The sequence below is a fragment of the Apaloderma vittatum genome, unplaced genomic scaffold, assembly GCF_000703405.1.
Source record: "Apaloderma vittatum isolate BGI_N311 unplaced genomic scaffold, ASM70340v1 scaffold20033, whole genome shotgun sequence".
NCBI classification, from domain to species: Eukaryota; Metazoa; Chordata; class Aves; order Trogoniformes; family Trogonidae; genus Apaloderma; species Apaloderma vittatum.
In genome coordinates, this window is record NW_009710088.1 from 96,435 (window position 1) to 114,327 (window position 17,893).

The 17,893-nt window shown below is 42.7% G+C and overlaps 1 protein-coding gene across 1 annotated transcript in view; it reads left to right on the forward strand.

Annotated features, from left to right (window-relative positions):
- LOC104272248 (acyloxyacyl hydrolase-like) overlaps nt 1-17,790 on the forward strand; it is a gene marked incomplete at its 3' end in the record, with an annotated part of 38,283 nt that extends 20,493 nt beyond the window's left edge. The window contains exons 5-12 of the mRNA XM_009867189.1: nt 1,495-1,555; nt 2,630-2,729; nt 9,269-9,328; nt 14,608-14,678; nt 15,875-15,935; nt 16,449-16,519; nt 17,230-17,278; nt 17,742-17,790. Of these exons, the coding sequence (XP_009865491.1) occupies nt 1,495-1,555; nt 2,630-2,729; nt 9,269-9,328; nt 14,608-14,678; nt 15,875-15,935; nt 16,449-16,519; nt 17,230-17,278; nt 17,742-17,790 (522 nt within the window). The remainder of the gene's footprint in view (nt 1-1,494; nt 1,556-2,629; nt 2,730-9,268; nt 9,329-14,607; nt 14,679-15,874; nt 15,936-16,448; nt 16,520-17,229; nt 17,279-17,741) is intronic.
- Nucleotides 17,791-17,893: the final 103 nt, after the last annotated feature.

The window sequence follows — 17,893 nt, forward strand, 5'->3', positions numbered from 1 at the left end:
ATGTGGCAAAGGAGGCAAAGAAATGAAGCTAATAACTTAATTGAAATAAAACACCTGGCATGAAATAGGAAAAATCAGCTACCGTAGTTACAGAAGCTGCCTGCAACACCATATGAGTAGGAGGATGTTGGGGAAATTTATCTTTTCGTTCCCTGCTAAGCCTATCTAATCCTTCCAGTCTTCCTTTCTTGCCCGGGGTGTCTGCGGTGCTGACAGGACAGGAGATGTGGGAGCAAGAGCTGATGGAGTCAGTGCTGCTGCCGGGTTTGATAGCCCCACTCCTCAGAAAAACTACCCATCCTGTGCACAGGAGACTCCCAGCCCAGGGCATGTCCAGCCTGATGCTGAAATTTGGAGGGAAGAGACTGTTTAGGGAGTTTTTAAAGGCTTTTCTCTGGGAGGGATGAAGATACTCTGTGTTTTCTTGCCCAAGTACAGACAGGTTACCACCTAAGGAGACTTCCCGCTGTGCCTTTTGCAACCAGACTTGCCTATCCCGCATCGGCCTTTTCAGCCGTCAGTGCGCTTGTAGCAAGTGTGGGTAGGGCCCTTCCCATATCTTCATTTGCGAAGCCTAGCCGTGACAGACAGCTATCTCTCTGGGTAATGGAAGCACAAGGGAAAACAACATCTCTTGGGAATTTCTGGGGCTGCACTTGTATGAACCTGCCTCTTTGTGGCTTTTCGCAGCACCACCCCTGCTGAAACAAGACCTGACATCTCCTTTGCAGGATACGTGTATGGTTAACCAGCTCTTGTCTGTTTGGGCCAAGAAACAGTCAATTATTCTTCATGAGAACTATCAGACTAGTGCTACCAGCATGCCCTGCCTGGATTTAAACTGACAAGTGTCTTCGCTTGTAGTTTTTTTACAATACTACCTTAAAGAAATCTCTGATGAGTTGTCTTCTAGAGGACACGCTTCACCCAGACTAAAGAAAGCCACTTGAGCCAGCATCCCAAAAAGGCACACGGCTGCAGACTGTGAAAGGAAGCTAAATCAAATGTGTCAAGTATGCAATTACTCCTGCACAACTCCTGCCTTACACAAGACATGTTCTCCTAACTCACACAAGCCCCTCAGAAGCTCTGAGGCAGCTCTAGCAGAGGCATCGAGCTTCACCTCGCTTTGTGCAGCTGGATTTATGTATTTGTTTTCTTTCTTTATTGCAAGCCTACCGAGCTGTTTGTTTAAATTGCTTCAAAGGTGCTGTGGCATGTGTGATTTCTTTCAACTTTTCCATGATGCCTTGGTCAGGACATTTGACAAGTACTAGTTATCCTTTTTAGTCTTTGTCGTGTGGTTTGCCTAAAGATGGAGAAGGGCTAGAAATTCAGGTTTGCCCATTCCTGGTGCTATGCTGAAGTCATAGATTCACACACCTTCGCCTAAGATAAATTAGCATTCAACTTAATGAACCAGCTCCTGCTGTATTTTGACTGTTGTAAAACCAGCTTCATCATGCACACTTACTTCAGAAATTTGTTTTTCAGAAAAACTGCAAGGTGTCTGTTTGTTACTTGCTGAACTTTATGGATCACACATAGCTGAACTGTGAGTATTGATGTGTCCTCTCAGGTCTTTGCTTTGTTCTTGACACGTACGGATGCGTTGTTGAATTAGACTGCAGGGGCTTCATTCTTAAAATCACATTATTGTTGAATCAGAGACACTTTGGAGGGATTCTTGTTTGACATTTGGCACAGTTATTCCTGAGTGAATAAACAGGGATAACCATTTCCATGCTTCTTTTGAATCTCAGAGCAGGCCCACCTGATGTGATTGCCTTTTGAAATCTGCTTGTTTGGCCGAGGGAGGAATTTAAATAAAGCTCTGTGTGCAAGGCAGGTTCTACAGAGTCACACTACTGTAATACTTGGCTCTTGCTTTCCCTTCTACCTTTAATCAAGCTTTCTAATTGTCAGCCCTACATGCTCTCAGCCCTGACCTTGATACACGCTCTTGGGGAAGCCTACTAAGTAATGTAAGTGATTAAAAAAATAAAATGTAGGTCACTTTATTCCTCTTTGAAAGTCCTTAGTTTAATTAACAGAGCTTTTGCTAGACCTTCTTCCTCCCTAAGGGTTTTTATTTTTATTTTTAAAACTCGCCAAGGGACTGCAAAGTGCTTACAGGACTAAGAAGTGCTATAATCAAATATTTTAATTTAATTCCTGATTAGCCCAGAGATGTGTCCCCAAAAGAAAGAAACAATCCCAGCACTTGTGCTGGGTGATTAAAAGTTAAGGATCTTTGAAGGATTTCGGGTTATTTTCTTGAGTTAATGATTGAACATTCATATGTGCCAAATTGCATATGCATTAACTTTAACCTTTAAATCTTTGTCAGGCTTATGATTGATTAAAAACCAGAACAATCATAATGTATCTGATTCAGGTGCTGCATATAAAGCACAGTGCTTTTTCATTATCCAATTTTAAGTGCTGAATAGGAGGCCGTGGCAGAAAATCATTAGGACCCAACGCTAAGCAGTGATTACAGGATGCGGTGAAGCCATCTGAGGTTATTGCCTGGCATTGGGGAGATTTGGCTTCCCATGGAAGTAGCTTCTACTGTCAAGCACCCAGAAGAGTGTAATAGTCTTTGATTTTGCACTCTTTCATTCAGCATAGACAAGGAAATGAATGCCGATGTGGTCTGCCATTCCTTGAAGCTGTGTAAGCAGGATCCAGGGCAACCACTTTGCCATCTCTACCCACCTCCAAAGGTGAGTTGGTTTTGCACTTTTTTCAGAGCTATGGATTGTGGAAGGTCTTTTAAGCTAGAACTGAAGAGTATGGAGGCTTCCAGTGTGCATGCACTGTCTGGGAAATAAACTTAATCATTTAGAGTGTGGCCACTTGTAGAAAATCTCTGTTTGAATGAAAAGTACATAATGTTTAACTGTGTGGAGCATTGACAGCACGGTTGTCAAAGAGTGGGAATTACAGGGCCAAATTCTCTTGTACTGAAGAAGAAAAAAGTTCTCACTTTCCCCAGAATTTGCTATTAAGCAGCACGATAATCCCCAACCAGATCCTCAGCTGAGGCTCAGCTGTCCCACCACGTTACCATGGCATGACAAGCAATCCCCACACTGCCTGATGTGCTCTGGGAGCCTGTGCAGACTCTAGTTACCTGCTGCAAATGCAAGGAGATTTGACTTGGATTAGTCTGTACTGCAAGAGGTTTAGGCTAACTTTCATAATCTTTCACTGCAGGCTGGAAACATGTTTATTTACCACTGTTTTTGTGATGTACAGTTCCTTGCTACATCATGGTAGCTTAATTGCATGTCCTAGACCTTTGCTACTTGGACACATACATATTTGCACAGGTTTCTTTAAAAAAATAGTTGGGTTTAGAATTTTTTTGTTGTGTTTGGGGTTTTTTGGTGGTAGTTTTCTTCGTCCCCAGTCATCATGTAACCCTGTTCACACCAAAATCTGTGAGTGACGGTTATTGTTTGGCAGAGTCAAACAGCAAGCAATTCACTGAGGCATCCGTTTTTGGAAATCTTTTAATCTTTTTCCCTGCATCTGGGTAGATAAAGACATGTTTGATTTCTAAAGGTTTGCATGAAGTGTTTTACATAGGGCTTCATCCAACAGCCATTGAAATCCATCAGTGCCATTGAAATCCATCAGTGCCATTGTATGGGCTTCGGTGAGCTGTGGTTCATCTCTAAGATGGATTTAGTTCAGCCGATATTAAGACCTGGAGAAACGCTTACTTTCCAAGAATGCCAGTAACATTTGATTTATAGTGTGTGCTTTATATGACTATTATGCTCCATGCTATGCTAACACAGAGGTATAGGGGTGTGCAACCACGGAGGGGTGAAAGAAAATGGATGCAGGCAGCAGGAAGGGCCCACAGTAACCTGACTTAACCAGGATGTTGCCCAAACTTCATCCAATGGGTTCCTTTGGAAGTTCAGCCTCTGAACTAGTAAAACAGCTCATTGGTCTTTCCACCCTTCCCCAAGGTCCCTCAGACAGACTCATAGAGTTGCTGTCAAATTTTTTGTTAGCTCTTCCCGTCTCTCAGAGCAGTTGTGGGACCAAGCTGTTGACTCCTTCCACCTCCAGCAACAGCTCCAGCAACTACATTTTCTGCAAGGAAAACAACTGAAGATATGGGTTGTTTGTTTTGTTTTGCTTTTTAAACAAAATTCACACTCTCATTTGCATGGCCTGAAGACTGTCCCTCTGAGAGTCTCAAGCAAACCCTCTCCCTTCCAAGTGATAGTTAATACTTTTCTGTCAAGGTGTATTTGTTTCTCACTGGGAATAAGAGAACTCTACCAGCAAAATAATTTTTATGCCCTGACTGCTCCATCCTTTTTCGCTCACCAGCATGGGGAGGCTGGGGGAGATGGGAGAAGAACAGTGCTTGGAGTTCATGCTCAAGTGGTTGATAAATTGCCCACAGTAAATCTGTGACAAGTCAGTCTGAGTAAAGATGGATTATGGGTGAAAAAAATATGATACACAGATGTGTAAAATGCAGTTTGCCTCACATTTGCTTCTTTGGTTTGTAATTTGATGGATCACTTTTGTTATATGAGCCTGCAAGTGTTGGCTCGGTCCCCCGCTGAGAGTTTGAACAAGACTTTAATACTAATGACTGTTTTGTTCAACTCTATTGATTTTCAGGTACTTCATTTAGACTTTTGGATGCCGATTTTCCCAGAATTAGTATCTCATTTGTACTGGCAAAGGGAGTAAAATAAATATAGAGTTACTTTCCCTTACAAGGCAGTATAATATTCAGGCTTTAATTGCTGTTAAGGTGTGGATGCCAACATGTTAACTGCTCTTTCAGTCAATAGTTAATTTTGTTCTGTTTCCTTGATGTTTATCCACTCACGTGATGAAAGACTTTCTGTACTGGATCCTGAGAAACACAGACGTTCCTCTACTGAGCAAAAGTGGCTGAAATAGGGTGAGGGGTTTTAAGTGTTGCCTACCAAGCTTCCCTGCTGGCTCTGGAAGCAAACAGGTTTGTGAGAGATTATTCTCAGCTTGTGTCTAGGATCGTTTGAAGCCAGCTGGCCTGTTCAGTTAAGCAGCAATACTTTAATTGGTTTTGTTGGGGCCAGAGTAATGGCTCAGCTTCGGCATTGGAGTCCTGCTGCTGGCAACCTCTTAAACAGTCTGTGTTGCAGGGAGCTTGTACTCATCTTTCTGCCTTTCAGAGTGCCTCTTCTGGTCCCCATCACTTTTCTGCTCCGGAACATCAGAGGCCTTGTGGCTGCAGATTTTAGCTTTATCCCCAGTAGAAGGATTTTGCTGGGAGTCATCTTACATCAGTGAAAATATATGTATTTTTGCTAATGTCATTTTATCTTACCAAAATAAGCTTCATTGCCACAAGCAGTCATGCTGGTTCATGTCCCCTCTATCAGGTCTTTCACTGGCTTTGTAAAAAAGCAAAAGCTACATCCCTCATGGACATTACTGCGGCCAGCCTGCTCTTTGACAAAGTAGGAGCCAACCAGTTCTGGCTGGAAAAAAAAAGCAACCCTTTGGGCTTTCACAAAATAAAAATATTCTCACTATTTTCTCTTGTTCCTGTCTTTCTTTCATTGGAAATGTAAACTGCTTCCCAGGAGGTGAGGCAGAACCAAATTCCAGGGTGGGAGTGCATCTGCATTCCCGCTAAGAGCAGGCTGCCAGCCAAAGGAGGACCCTGTTTTTTCTTTGGAGACCACAGACCACAAAGCAACCGTTTGAGAGTCAGGCTAGGTCCTGGGGAGCAAGATTCCCTCCTTCTAGCCTTTGTTTTTGGAAATAGGTAAAATTGACTGAAATACTAGTTGCTTCTGCCACAGTTGTAACTGAGCCCTGAAGAAACAACCTGTAAATGAGCGATAGCAGAAGGCAGGATTTGATCACTACTTTTTCTTCTTTCCCTTGTTTCTCATCATTTTCTCCTGCTCCTCTTCACTGGCAGAAAATTAAATGTGAAAAAACCCCAACCCCCGAAAAAAATGACACAACCCCAACCTTCAACCAAATAAACCCAAAGGAAAAAGGGTGTCACAGAGTTTGCAGGGTGCTGCGTGCTGCTGTGTTGTACCAGTGCAGAAGCTGCCCCAGGCAGGACCACTGAAAACAAGTCTTGAGGGACCCACAGGCACAGCAATGTTTGGGGTGGGAAGCTGGCAGACAAAAGTGTGAGGGCGAGGAAACATTGCTCATGGGTGCTGACTGTGTTTTTGCAGAGGTAAAGCTAGGTAAGCTAGGAAAAGTAAATCAGAATGATTCATCCGGGATATGCAGAGCCCAAGTCCAAAAGAAACAATGGCATAAAATGAGTAGAAGTCAAAGTAATTGCCCTCAGAGGAGAAATAACGGCGTCAGTCTTCATGTGGTTTAGATCTGAGCTTGCAGGGAAGGTTCCTATTTTGCATCCAGAACACTTGTCATTTAGTTTGGTTGACCCATACAATCATAAAGATTCACCAACAGCCACGGCAGGATGAAAGGTGGAAGTTGTAGAACAAATCCCAGTTTTGTCAGTGCTGTTTTAGCAAGATTTGCAGCATTTTGATAGGTTGGTGTCCATACTCCTGGTAAAAGGATAATGAAAAGGAGTTAGAAAGGAAACTTGGAGTGTTTTTTGAATCTTCAATCTCCCGGAAAAGAGCTGGCTAATAAGGGTGATAAATGAGAGAGAATTAAACTTGCTTCATGTTTATCGTAGAATCAAAGCATGGTTTGGGTTGGAAGGTGCTTTTTAAAGGCCATCTAGTCCAACTCCCTGCAGTGAGCAGGGGCATCTCCAACTAGATCAGGTTGCTCAGAGCCCCATCCAACCTGACCTTGAATGCCTCCAGAGATGGGACATCTACCACCTCTCTGGTCAACCTGTTCCAGGATTTCACCACCCTCACTGTAAAAAGTTTCCTCCTTATATCTAGTGTGAATCTCCCCTCTTTTAGTTTAAAACTGTTATCCCTTGTCCTATCGCAATAAATATGATGAGAAGCAGATCTGCTTGTGAAAAATTCATTGCTGGGAATATGTGGGTTCTGCGAAGAGCAGTGAATGAAATCTCAGTGACCCCCCCCACCCCAGCCCCATCCGTGGGGTGGACATCTCCCCCGGCATGGCTGGGAGGATTTGGGTGAAGGGGTTTAGCTTCTCCCCAGGACCTCCACACACTCTCTCAGCAGCGGCTGCAAGTCCATCTATCGGCTGCTGTAGCTTTGAGAGCCTCTTCCTCATTTTTTTGTTGTGGTTGGTTTGGTTTTTTTTCAAGCTATGGGAAAGAGAGGAGGCTGCTTTCTAGCCAAGTTGGAGCAAGGTTTTATGGCCATCAGTGGCAGGTTTGACATGCTGATGTCAAACAGGGGTTACAGGTGACCCTTTTTACTGCAGAAATGACAGCAGCTGGAAATGTGCAGCAGAACTATGGCAAATGCAAGATGCATGTGTGGGTTTGGGGCACAGCAGTTGCCCAGGGAGAAGAAACTAAGGAACAGTGCCTTGGCTCCTTCCTAGCGTCTCCTATCTGTTTGTAACATACCCAGATATTTATAAGACTATAGACACAATGAATTAAACATATATTAACGTGACACGTGTATTAAAAAGCAGTAACCTAGAATTCTGTTCCTTTGTGCTTATTCTTCCTTATCCCTTTATATTGCTTACTCTAAATTTTTGACCCTTGAATAGCACAGTTAATTAATTTTCTTTGATCACTGCCTAAGTCAATTATAATGACATGGTAAATTTTATCCCTGGTAAATAAATGTTGGTAATGGTTGCTTTAAATGCAAATATATATGCTGCTTTAATATCCCAAGCTGGCATGCCCACTGTTCAGTAAGGTGCCATCACTTGAGGGATGTTTTCTTTTTTCCAAATGCTTTAAGATGAAGCATACTTTTTTTCCCCACGTTTAGTTCCTGTAGCTCAAGCCGGATAAATATAAATTCATGCTGAACTTTATCTCGGAGCCCTCAGCCCATGCTGGTATTAAGCTCGCAGTTACATCCTTAGGCTGGGCTGCAGGAAGGGCTGATGACAGGTCCTTGTCAGACAGAACAGTTTATTCTCGCCAACAATTTTGATCAGAAACAAAGTGCTAACATGTTTATGATACATTGGATTTTTCCTTCAGTTTGAAACATTTTCAAAAGTAATTGATTCGTATCTCCTTTTTTTTGTTAGATTTGTTGCATTTTTTTAACTGATTGTGAAAGATCTGTGTGACCTTTTTTGTTTTTTATAAATATTCTACTTTGAAGTTGTGAGATCTTCTTTTCCTACAGGAAGATGTGGCTGTTTGTCAGAGTTGTTAAACGTTTTGAGCTGCATGGTTATATCTGTGGCATCTGCTCACCTCCATGACTGGGAGAAGTCCTTGCGGCAGGAAAACCAGTGCGGTCCTTCTGTGCTATGATGTGGGATAAGTTTCTAAAGTCCAGAGATAAATGTGTACAGTCCCTGCTTACTCCCTTCCATGCCTGAGTGCTTAGCCAGGCAAGACCAGGTGGGCCAACCTGGTCTCCTTTGATAAGGGTGCCTTTCCAAGGTCTTCTCTTGCAACGGTTCTCCCACTCCTCCTTTTTATTTAAAGTATTGCCATTGTGGAGGAATCCCAAAATGCTTCTTCACCATGAGTTTTTGTAGACCCAAAATAAAAACAGTCATGCTGCTCTCAGCAAGAACTTGCTCTCCAGGGCAGGCATTTCCAGAATAAAAATCTAAATTTTACAGATCCTGAGCAGATGATTTGCCTTCCAAACCCTATTCCCAAGCTTTGTACCCACCAGTTCCCATGCAGGAATGAAAGTTAGCCAAGAGTAACCCTCATCTGTAAAAGACCAGGGATTTCCTCTGTCCGCTTCCACACCAAATCAGACTGACATCGCACACATATCCCTCTCTTGGCCATGTAATGGATGAGTTGTTCTTCAGCAGAGGGCACTAGAGAAGTCTGTCCTCTGCAGCTCCCACAGTGCAGTGAGGGTATGAATCTCAGCTCTTCGACTGCTCTGGGATTTTCCTTAGGAAATAAGTGATGCCCTGGAGCAAAATAAATGAACTCTTGCAACTAGAGTTTCATAGAAGGTGATGGGATAATTGATTGCTTCTCGAATAAAAAATAACTGATGGTGACTTTGTGGACTCATAAATCATTTTTGTGCTCTGATATATTAAAAAAGAAAAGGTAGGAAATGGGAACAGATATTGGCAGGATACTGTGAGACTAATGTGGGGGTTTTAAATTTTGTTCTTGCTTTCCTAGGTGGGGCTGAGTACTGTGATAAGGAAAGCAAAAAGGATTATGAAGACTTCCAAGGATCTGGTAAGAAATCAGTGGCATTACACTGTACTTGCATTTTATCAAGAGTAAGTCCTCATGTATTTTGCCCAATTGTGAAACCAGCTGATCGTTATTGAATTGAATGCTCTTACCCACTGTAGGATGTGCTCTATCAAGTGACACTGGGAAGGAAAGGGAAATGATAGATAGGAAATATGAAAGTATGGAGGGAGCAGAAGAAAAAAAAGCCTCGTGAAAAATGCAGACTGCTTGTAGAGTAGGGATAACAGTCTAAATTCATCCAAGGCATAAATTTGTGTCTGAAAATCGCGCAGCAGCTGAGGATATAATCTGTTGAGCTCCCTGCTGAGGCACTTGCTTGTAGTAGCGCAGCTCACCTTTGATGAGGCAGCCAGCCTTACAACAAAATAGGAGCAGATAGAGAGTTTGTTCAGACATTTTTTTTTTTAACCAAAGCAGGGATTTCCCATTCAGCCTTTCCCTCTGCTTTTCCATCCAGAGAAGCTTTTTTTTCTTCAAACTTCATGGATTGTCATTATTGCTCCTCATTTTTTTATGCTTCTTCTTTGTCCCTTGTCATCCCTGCTTTCCCCTCGTAGCCATATGTAAGAGGGAGCCTCAGGAACCAAACCAGTGCCTCCGAGCACAGTGACTGCAATTTGGGGTTGTCTGAAACTCGAGCAGCAGCCTGAATGCAAATTCTGCGTAATTTCGCCTTTATTTTCTAGAGGCTGTTTTTGCCTCAAAACTTGAAAACTGAGATTTGAAATCTTTCCGCCTCCACTAGCTTTCCAATTTATAGAGGATTTCTAAAGGGTAGCAGAGAAGGGAAGGACAGCTTTTATTCTGCTGGGTTCACTTATATGAGTCAGCTCAGCCATAGAGTTTGCTTCCAGTTGTCTTCAGGCACTCAATGCAGAGCAAATGTTTTCGCTGTTTGTGAAGAAATTATTGATATTGCTTCTTCCTGAATCCTCACTGTGATGCTACTAGCAAAAGTGAAAATTGAGGTGCCTAATTAGCTTTTGGGCAATTGCCAAATTGCCAAGCCAGGGAAATAAACAACGCACTGGAGAGATGAGTGTCAGCTCCTGCAGAACAGCAACCAGCAGGATCTTATTCATTTTCCTTCCTATTCAACGCTGTGCTGCTGATGGCCTGAGGTTTCCACTCAAATTAAGTGAAATTTCTCATCCCCTTTCTCCGATGGAAAGCCCCCCACAGTAGCACCCGCAGAGAGATGCTCAGAGTCAAGGAGGTCCTCTCTCTTAGCCAGAGCCTGAGTGCAGGGATGAAGAGAGATCATCATGCAGCCGTTGTCTCCCAGGACACAGGATTCCTTTGATCCCTCACGCACGCTTCTACCCTTAGCTTATTGGTTTGCGTCCCTTGCACAGCCAGCTCTATCTGGCCTTTGAGAACCACACATGCATCCTTTCAGGCTGTCCTGGGTAGGGTGGCATGGTTGGCATCAATCTTTGGGTGCAGTGAGGCCTCCTTCCAGCTTGCCTCTATTCTCCCATATCCTCAAAGATGCTCAGTGTCCCGACACCTCTCTCAATCTCCATCGCAACACCCTTGGACCCTTCCTGCTCATGGTTGCCCACCTACCAGTGTGCCCCAGCTAGAAGCAGCAGGGTCAGAGTTGGATTTCTCCAGTCAATGTGTTTCTTAACCTGCATAACTGCACAATACAAGGTCAGTTCAAATTAAAACAAGTATCATGTGGTTGGCTGGGTCTCTCCGGCAGTTATTCCCAGCATGTTCTCTACAACAATCCTCACTGAAATATATTTTGAAGCTAGAAAACTAAAAACAACATTTCTAGAGGCATTACTGTCTCTTGCAACCTCCCCTTCACCTGGATTGCAGTTGATTTCATTTCAAATCCAGAAAAATAATGCAGTGAGAAACACAAGGAAGATCTCCAGGAGAGAGCACAGCATGTATCATGCTTTCATGAGCCTCGTATCCCAGAGCAGCAGTGTGCGATGGGATAGTAAGAAAATCACCTGGACACTCTGAACACTGCCAAACCATGGTCTATTCACCTGCCTAGGCACCTACAGGTGCCAATGAGCAAATGTGAGGTGCTCTCGCTGCTTGGGGCGAGAGTTGCCTGGCTGAATGTGTGCATGAGGATCCAGAAACAGTCTGTCCATGGTAGGACATTCTGCATCCACACCAGTGGAGAGGGAAAAACATTCACCTAATCTCTGGCTCAAACTGGACTAAAACTTTAAATTTTATCTACTCATTCTTTCCAAAGCTGCTATCTTGATTGGTTTTGCCTCATTTCATGTTTGGGGAGAGCCTCATGAAGAAGTTCTTGTGAGTAAGCTCTCCCCATCTTTGCTTGGCAGCTGTGTGTGACTGTGCATAAAAAAGAGGTATCATTATGGCTGTTGGTAATGAAGATGGGAAGTCTATCTGGCTCCCAGGGGTTTGTATTTACTGAGATTTTCTCAGGATCATTGGGAGTGTGGGAAAAAGAAGTGTTTTCCAGATGTAGAGATGCAGTGAAAGTGACTACAACCCAAAAAAATCTAATAAATGTCTCCATTCATTAAAAGTAGTGAGCCATCTGTGAGCGACTGGCTTAAACCTAACACCAACAAGCATTAGGTGCTCATTGTTATTCTTTTTTGTAAAACCAATTAAAATAATTACAGAAATGTCATTAGGGAATGTTAACAGGCAATGAGTAAAATATTGGTGTTATCAGTCACTGTGAGCACCTCTAGTGCTAGCTCTTCTTGTGGGTGGAGAAGATAGCAAGAGGCATCTTTGAGCAACAGCAATAGCAGTGAAAGAATGATGGACAGAGTTGTGAAAGGAGGTTGTAGCAAAGTGGGGTCAGCTGCTTCCTCCAAATAACAAGCTATAGGATGAGAGGGAGTGGGCTCAAGGTGCACCAGGGAAAGTTTAAATTGCACATAAGAAAAACTTCTCCACAGTAAGAGTTGTCGAGCACTGGGATGGGCTGCCCAGGGAAGTGGTGGAGTCACCATCCCTGGAGGGATTTAAAAGTCATGTAGATGTGGTGTTCAGGGACATGGTTCAGTGGTGGGCCTGGCAGTGCTGGGTTAATGGTTGGACTCGATGATCTTAAAGGTCTTTTCCATCCCAAACAATTCTATGATTCTATGCTTTAGTGAGAGCAAGCACCATGCATACAGAGGAAATCTGGTCAGCACCAATTTTCAAGTGACTAGCTGAGAAAAAGGCAGAAAAGATTTTATTCCGCTTACAGCAAAGGGTAGACTTTAAATGCAACCTGTGAGCAGAATGGAAGGAGGTTTTATTTATGTCTTTGTTTCTTGCAAGCCCTGTAGCTTGTCTTTCTGGTGCAGTTTCAGCTCCAGATGCCTTAACTTCAAAGGCTTTTCATGCTGTGACTTAGGCTGAAGTGAAAAGCTGACAGCTCAGATGAAGACACTGCAAATCTTAGCCTGATGAAAAGCTTTAAGAGCCTCTACTGCTTTTGTCAGCAGTGCTGGAATTAGTCCTACATAGAGGAGGTGGAGGCAGTGGTTCCTTTCCCCTTTCTAGGAAGGTGTATGTAGGTTTGCAAAGCTCTTTGAGAAAAGCTGGTGTCCTGCTTGCGTGTCTCGCGTGCTCTCTGCCTACCTGGCCATGCAGGTGTAGGCACACACAGAGAGCAAAGGAGAGATCTGTGTCTGCAGGGAAGTGGTCCTGTGGCAGCCACACTGGCAGGGAGCTTAAATACAGGGGTGCAGAGGGATGGGAAAGAGCATGGAGCTGCAGGTTGGTCTCTCAGCTCAAGGGAAGGCCCCACTCCTTGGCTACTTTTGGCTATTTCTGTCCACTTCTGTCTTTGTGTTCTGATTTCGCCTTTGACTGCACTGATATCCTCTCCACGCCGTGGTCTTCTCCAAGCCAGTGAGACTGCAGCCTTGCCATTTGAGGCAAGTTGGGCAGAGCTAAGAGAATTAATTGGTGGGTTGGTGTTTTGGATTTTTTTGCACGTTTCTTGTCTCCCTGACTTTTCTCCTTTTTTTCTCCTTTAATTTCTCTGTTGCATCCTTCACAAAGTGCACTGTTGCAGCTCCACCTCGGCTGCAGGTCTCCCCCGCAAGGTACCACGCTTTTTCATCTTCACCTTTCTGCTTGGTCGCTTCAGCTGCCGATGCAAATTTTGGCAACCATGTTTGTACTGGGAACTCTGTCCCCTCTCCCCTACCCCAGCCCCCCTCTCCACATTGAGATCCTGGCCATGACGCATTCCTGTGGTTGACCTCCTGCTCTGTTTTATGTTAGCTTTGGGTTGTAATCTCATTAGGGCAAGGACCATCTTTTTTTTTCTTCATATGTAAAGAGCACAACACAAGGGAGTTGGTCCAAGAGTTTTAAGTGCTATGGCCATGTAAATAATTACCCTTGTTTGCATAAAGTTATGAGTATGCCCATCTGCTCCATATTTACATGCTGAACACCACCTTAGTGCAGTTAATTAGACTGTGCACCGACTTAGCCCTTTGTACTTATAGACCTCTTGAATGCCCTCAGTGTTTAAAGACCACCTGAACTTAGGGTGAAGCCACATGACCAGCATGTTTGTGGGACTGATTGCCAACACAGGGCAATGTTTCTGTAACTTGAGCGTTTACTAAGAAGGTCTCTTTCAGCTTCTGAAGCCTCCTGGCTACCTGGGATCTCAACTGGATTGGCCCATGATATGGCCTTCTAATGTTGACAGTTTACCCTGCAGCAGTTGTCTTTTACAGTTTGCAGGTCTGGCCAAGATAAAATCTAGTTACAATAATTCCAGGTAAAAATCTTATTAAAAAAATCAAGGGCATTCTATGCATATGCTGGATTCTCCCATTTCTCCTCTCTTTGGGCTTATCCTTTGGCTTATCCACCCCTTCTTGAATGTGCAGAAACCAGCCTCATGGCCCACAGTGTGTTGCTTTCACTAGTTTCACACTGAGTATCAGATATCATCATGTTTGTCAAACATGAGAACAGTAATTTTTACAAAGAATGAAATAAATAACTTGGGCACATGAGAGGAGACAGTTTCATGGGGACTTCTGCATTCTTTTTCAGTTTTATAGCTCTCCGAAAGCAGGAGTAGTTGGTTTGTAAAATGTTCAGTTGAAATCCTTAAGTTGACTAATGTGTTGGGTCTAAATCCTCTGGCATGTAACATCCTTAATGATATCACTGGAGTTTTCATATATTTCTAGGCAGAAAATACATGGTTTGTCTGTGGACTTTACTGACACTGAATATCCCATGAACTGACGCATCTATCTTATTTTCTTCCCCTACAGAAAAGCTTCATGGGCTTCTCAAATGTATGTGCATTTCCTCTTCTGGCTAACCTGTGTGAGAAGATTAAATAGTACGTATAAAGTTTTCAGTTCTTAACCAGAAACAGAATATGGTACATGGCGTTTTTTTTAAAAGCCATTCTCAGTTAACAAAACTTCATATTCTTTGCAACCAACTTCTTTTGGTTCAGGTAGTGAACCAGGTAGTTGACTGTCCAGGTAGTGTAGAGGGAGGTTGTACAGAATTCAGAAAAGTAAGATTCCTCAGAGGGATCCCTGTGCTTTTCCAGTACTTAAAAATATTTGCATAATTTTAGCAGATTCTGGAGGTTAAATACATGACACGCTCAAAGATATGACACCTCCAAGAAGGACCTAATTTTCTGCTGAGATTTCCTGAGCCCAAGAGACTTCATTTCATTTCTTCACCCAGCTGGGGTACCCACAGCTCAGCACAGGAAAGCCACCAGCACCTCTATAACTCTGTGAGGAACATGAATTAAGTGGCAGTGGCAAACTGTAGGGCGGTATTTAAGAAAGCCGGGTGGAAAACCAACTTTCTGGCAGCATGTCCAAAAGTTTGCAGGACAAGATACAGATATCTTAAGATAAGACTCTGATCTTCAGTTAAAGCATTAGACCACCTATGAATTCAGCGTGTACGGTCCTTCTTCATATTAAATCCACTTTTACCTATAAAATAAGCATAACTTTGTGTGTGTGTAGCTGCACCCTGATGTGCAAACTGCAAATCTTCTATACTGAACACAACAGTAGAGAAACGGTGTAAAGACTTGAGAGATGAATATGAGAAAGGGTATTTGCCACTTGTTTTTAACAGAAGAAGGAGGCTCCATCAGCACAAGGCCCCATTCTGCAGCTCTTGCTCAAGTAGAAGGTCTCCCATTAGTATTTCATTTCAGATTTGCAAGATCTGCCAGGCTGAGTATAGTATTTATCTCAGACAACCCAATATATATATAGTTACTTTTACCACAGATTTGATGTCCTAATTTGTTTTAGAGGCTGAAGGTTTGACATTGCAGCCGTATAAGAGTCAGATATCAGCAGATATTAAAAGAAATCAGAATTTGCTCCTTCTGACAGAATCTCTTTGCTGAAATACAAGCTAAAACTGAGTATGGAGCCGTGAATGACATGCCAGCTATTATCTATTCTGTACGCTTTAACGTGTTGGGTTTTTTTCTTTCTGAATAGATTCCCTTCCATATGTTAACACTGCATTTGTTGGTTTTGTTTGTTACAGCATTATAAGAAATAAACTGCCTTTTGAAGATTTTGATGGAGATAAATTTAGTACTTTCCCGGTAAGCAAAGCCTTTCCTTTGGTACGGTAATCCCTTGATAATGGGAATGTCTATGGCATTCCTCCCACTATCTGCAAAGCCTTATTCATTCATGAGAAAATAGGTTTAGGAATGAAGTGAATGGTTGTTTGGTTCATGGGTTTTTTTTCTTCGACTGAAAAAACAATCATTCATTTGTGCCACCTGGGGAGATGCACACATAAAGCTGTGCTCCCTGCAGAAGCAAATTGCTCTGCTACTGAGTGGTCTGTTTACTGAATTAATAAGAGGTGAAATAAAGTCATATATAAAAAAAAAGAAAACAAACTGAATTGAATTGCCAGCTTGCCTTATTTCTGCACAAAAGCGTGCAAGGTTTCATTTATTAAAGCTTAGCAAAGGGACTCTGGAATGCAACCCATTTACTGGGTTTTATTCCTACACCTTGAGTTAGATTCTCATTTTAGATATTTTAAATTAAAAGTGCAAGAATAACAATGACCATCATATCTGTGTGCTCCTCCTGGCTTTCAGACACTGAGGGGCTATCACTGGCGAGGCAGAGACTGCAATGACAAAAATACCACCGTGTACCCTGGCAGACGGTAAAGTTTTGAATTATTTTAAAGGCTTCCTAATAACTTTGGCTTCTTGAAGAAGGAGCTCCATATTTGGATTTGGCCCTACTCCAAGAAAGCGCGTTGCTGCTCGTTGCTTGATTTCACTGTGATGGAGACAAGAAAGGATGATGGAGACCACGGATGGAACGCATTATCGGGGTGCTGCACAAGTTTCTCTCCTTCCTCTGAAGTATCTGCAGCCGAAATTGGTCAGACAGACCAGAAGTGAGGAAGGAAACCAAGCTGCTGAGGCTTACAAGCCTTTTGGCACTTGAGCTGATGTGGCCTGCCCCTAGTTTAGGGATGACAAGACAGTGGTGCTTGTGGCTGGCTGCTGAGCTCCAGCATCCGGTCCTCTTGTTACATTGGCAGAAACGGAGAGCTAAAGGAATATTGGAGAATAATAAAAATGAATAACGGAGAGCTAAGTGATTATCTCCCAGGTGAATACCTGCCAGCTGCAATTAAACAGGACTGGTTTTAAAGCCTGAGCATTAACCGACTCGTGACTGGACAAACCAAGTTTAAGGGTGTAGCATCTCTTATCTGTAGCACCCACCCTTATCTGCAGAGATGGATTTCTAGTTATTTTGTAGTCATAGTTAGTGAAAAATGGCACAAAGGGTCTGATTTCCCCACAAGCCCCTTTTTCTTCTTTTTCTGTGACACTATATCCTTTTGTAACTCTATTTTAGTCCTGATGATTGGGATGCAAAAAGTGACTCAAACTGCAATGGCATATGGGTAAGTAAATGAAGTTGCCTTGTATGCTTCCTTCCTGATTGCTGCTTCTCTTCTTCCCTCCCTTTGAATTAATCTGCACTTTTTTTGTTTATTCTGGTTTATTAACTGTTTTGTTTTGCTCTTATTTGTTTACTACCTTTGATATTCCAAGTAATAGATCTGTAGTTATTGAAAAATAAGAAAACATAGGGGAAGCAGTTATGAGTGAATTTTATTTATTGATGCTTATGATTATTTAAATTATAGCTATTATAATTAATTTAAATATATGTATAATTAAAATGAAGTAATGGAAAGCATAATTATTATGGTGCAGTGCTTTCTGCAGGCAACATTTAAAAAGGACTGAATTCTCAGCCTCTGTTTTGCAATGCCATTTTTCATAGATCAGTACTATCATCTGCACCTTCTCCTCTTCAATCATAGATCAGTACTATCATCTGCCCCTTCTCCTCTTCAACAGGGAGTGGATCCAAAAGATGGAATTCCCTATGAGGAGAAATTCTGCAAAGGTAAATCTTTACAGTCAGTACCAGAAACTATGTGTCTTTTTTTATTTCCTAAATATTTTAATGATTTTGTGGTTGTTGCCAGTGGAGGGGAGGGGCTTTACAA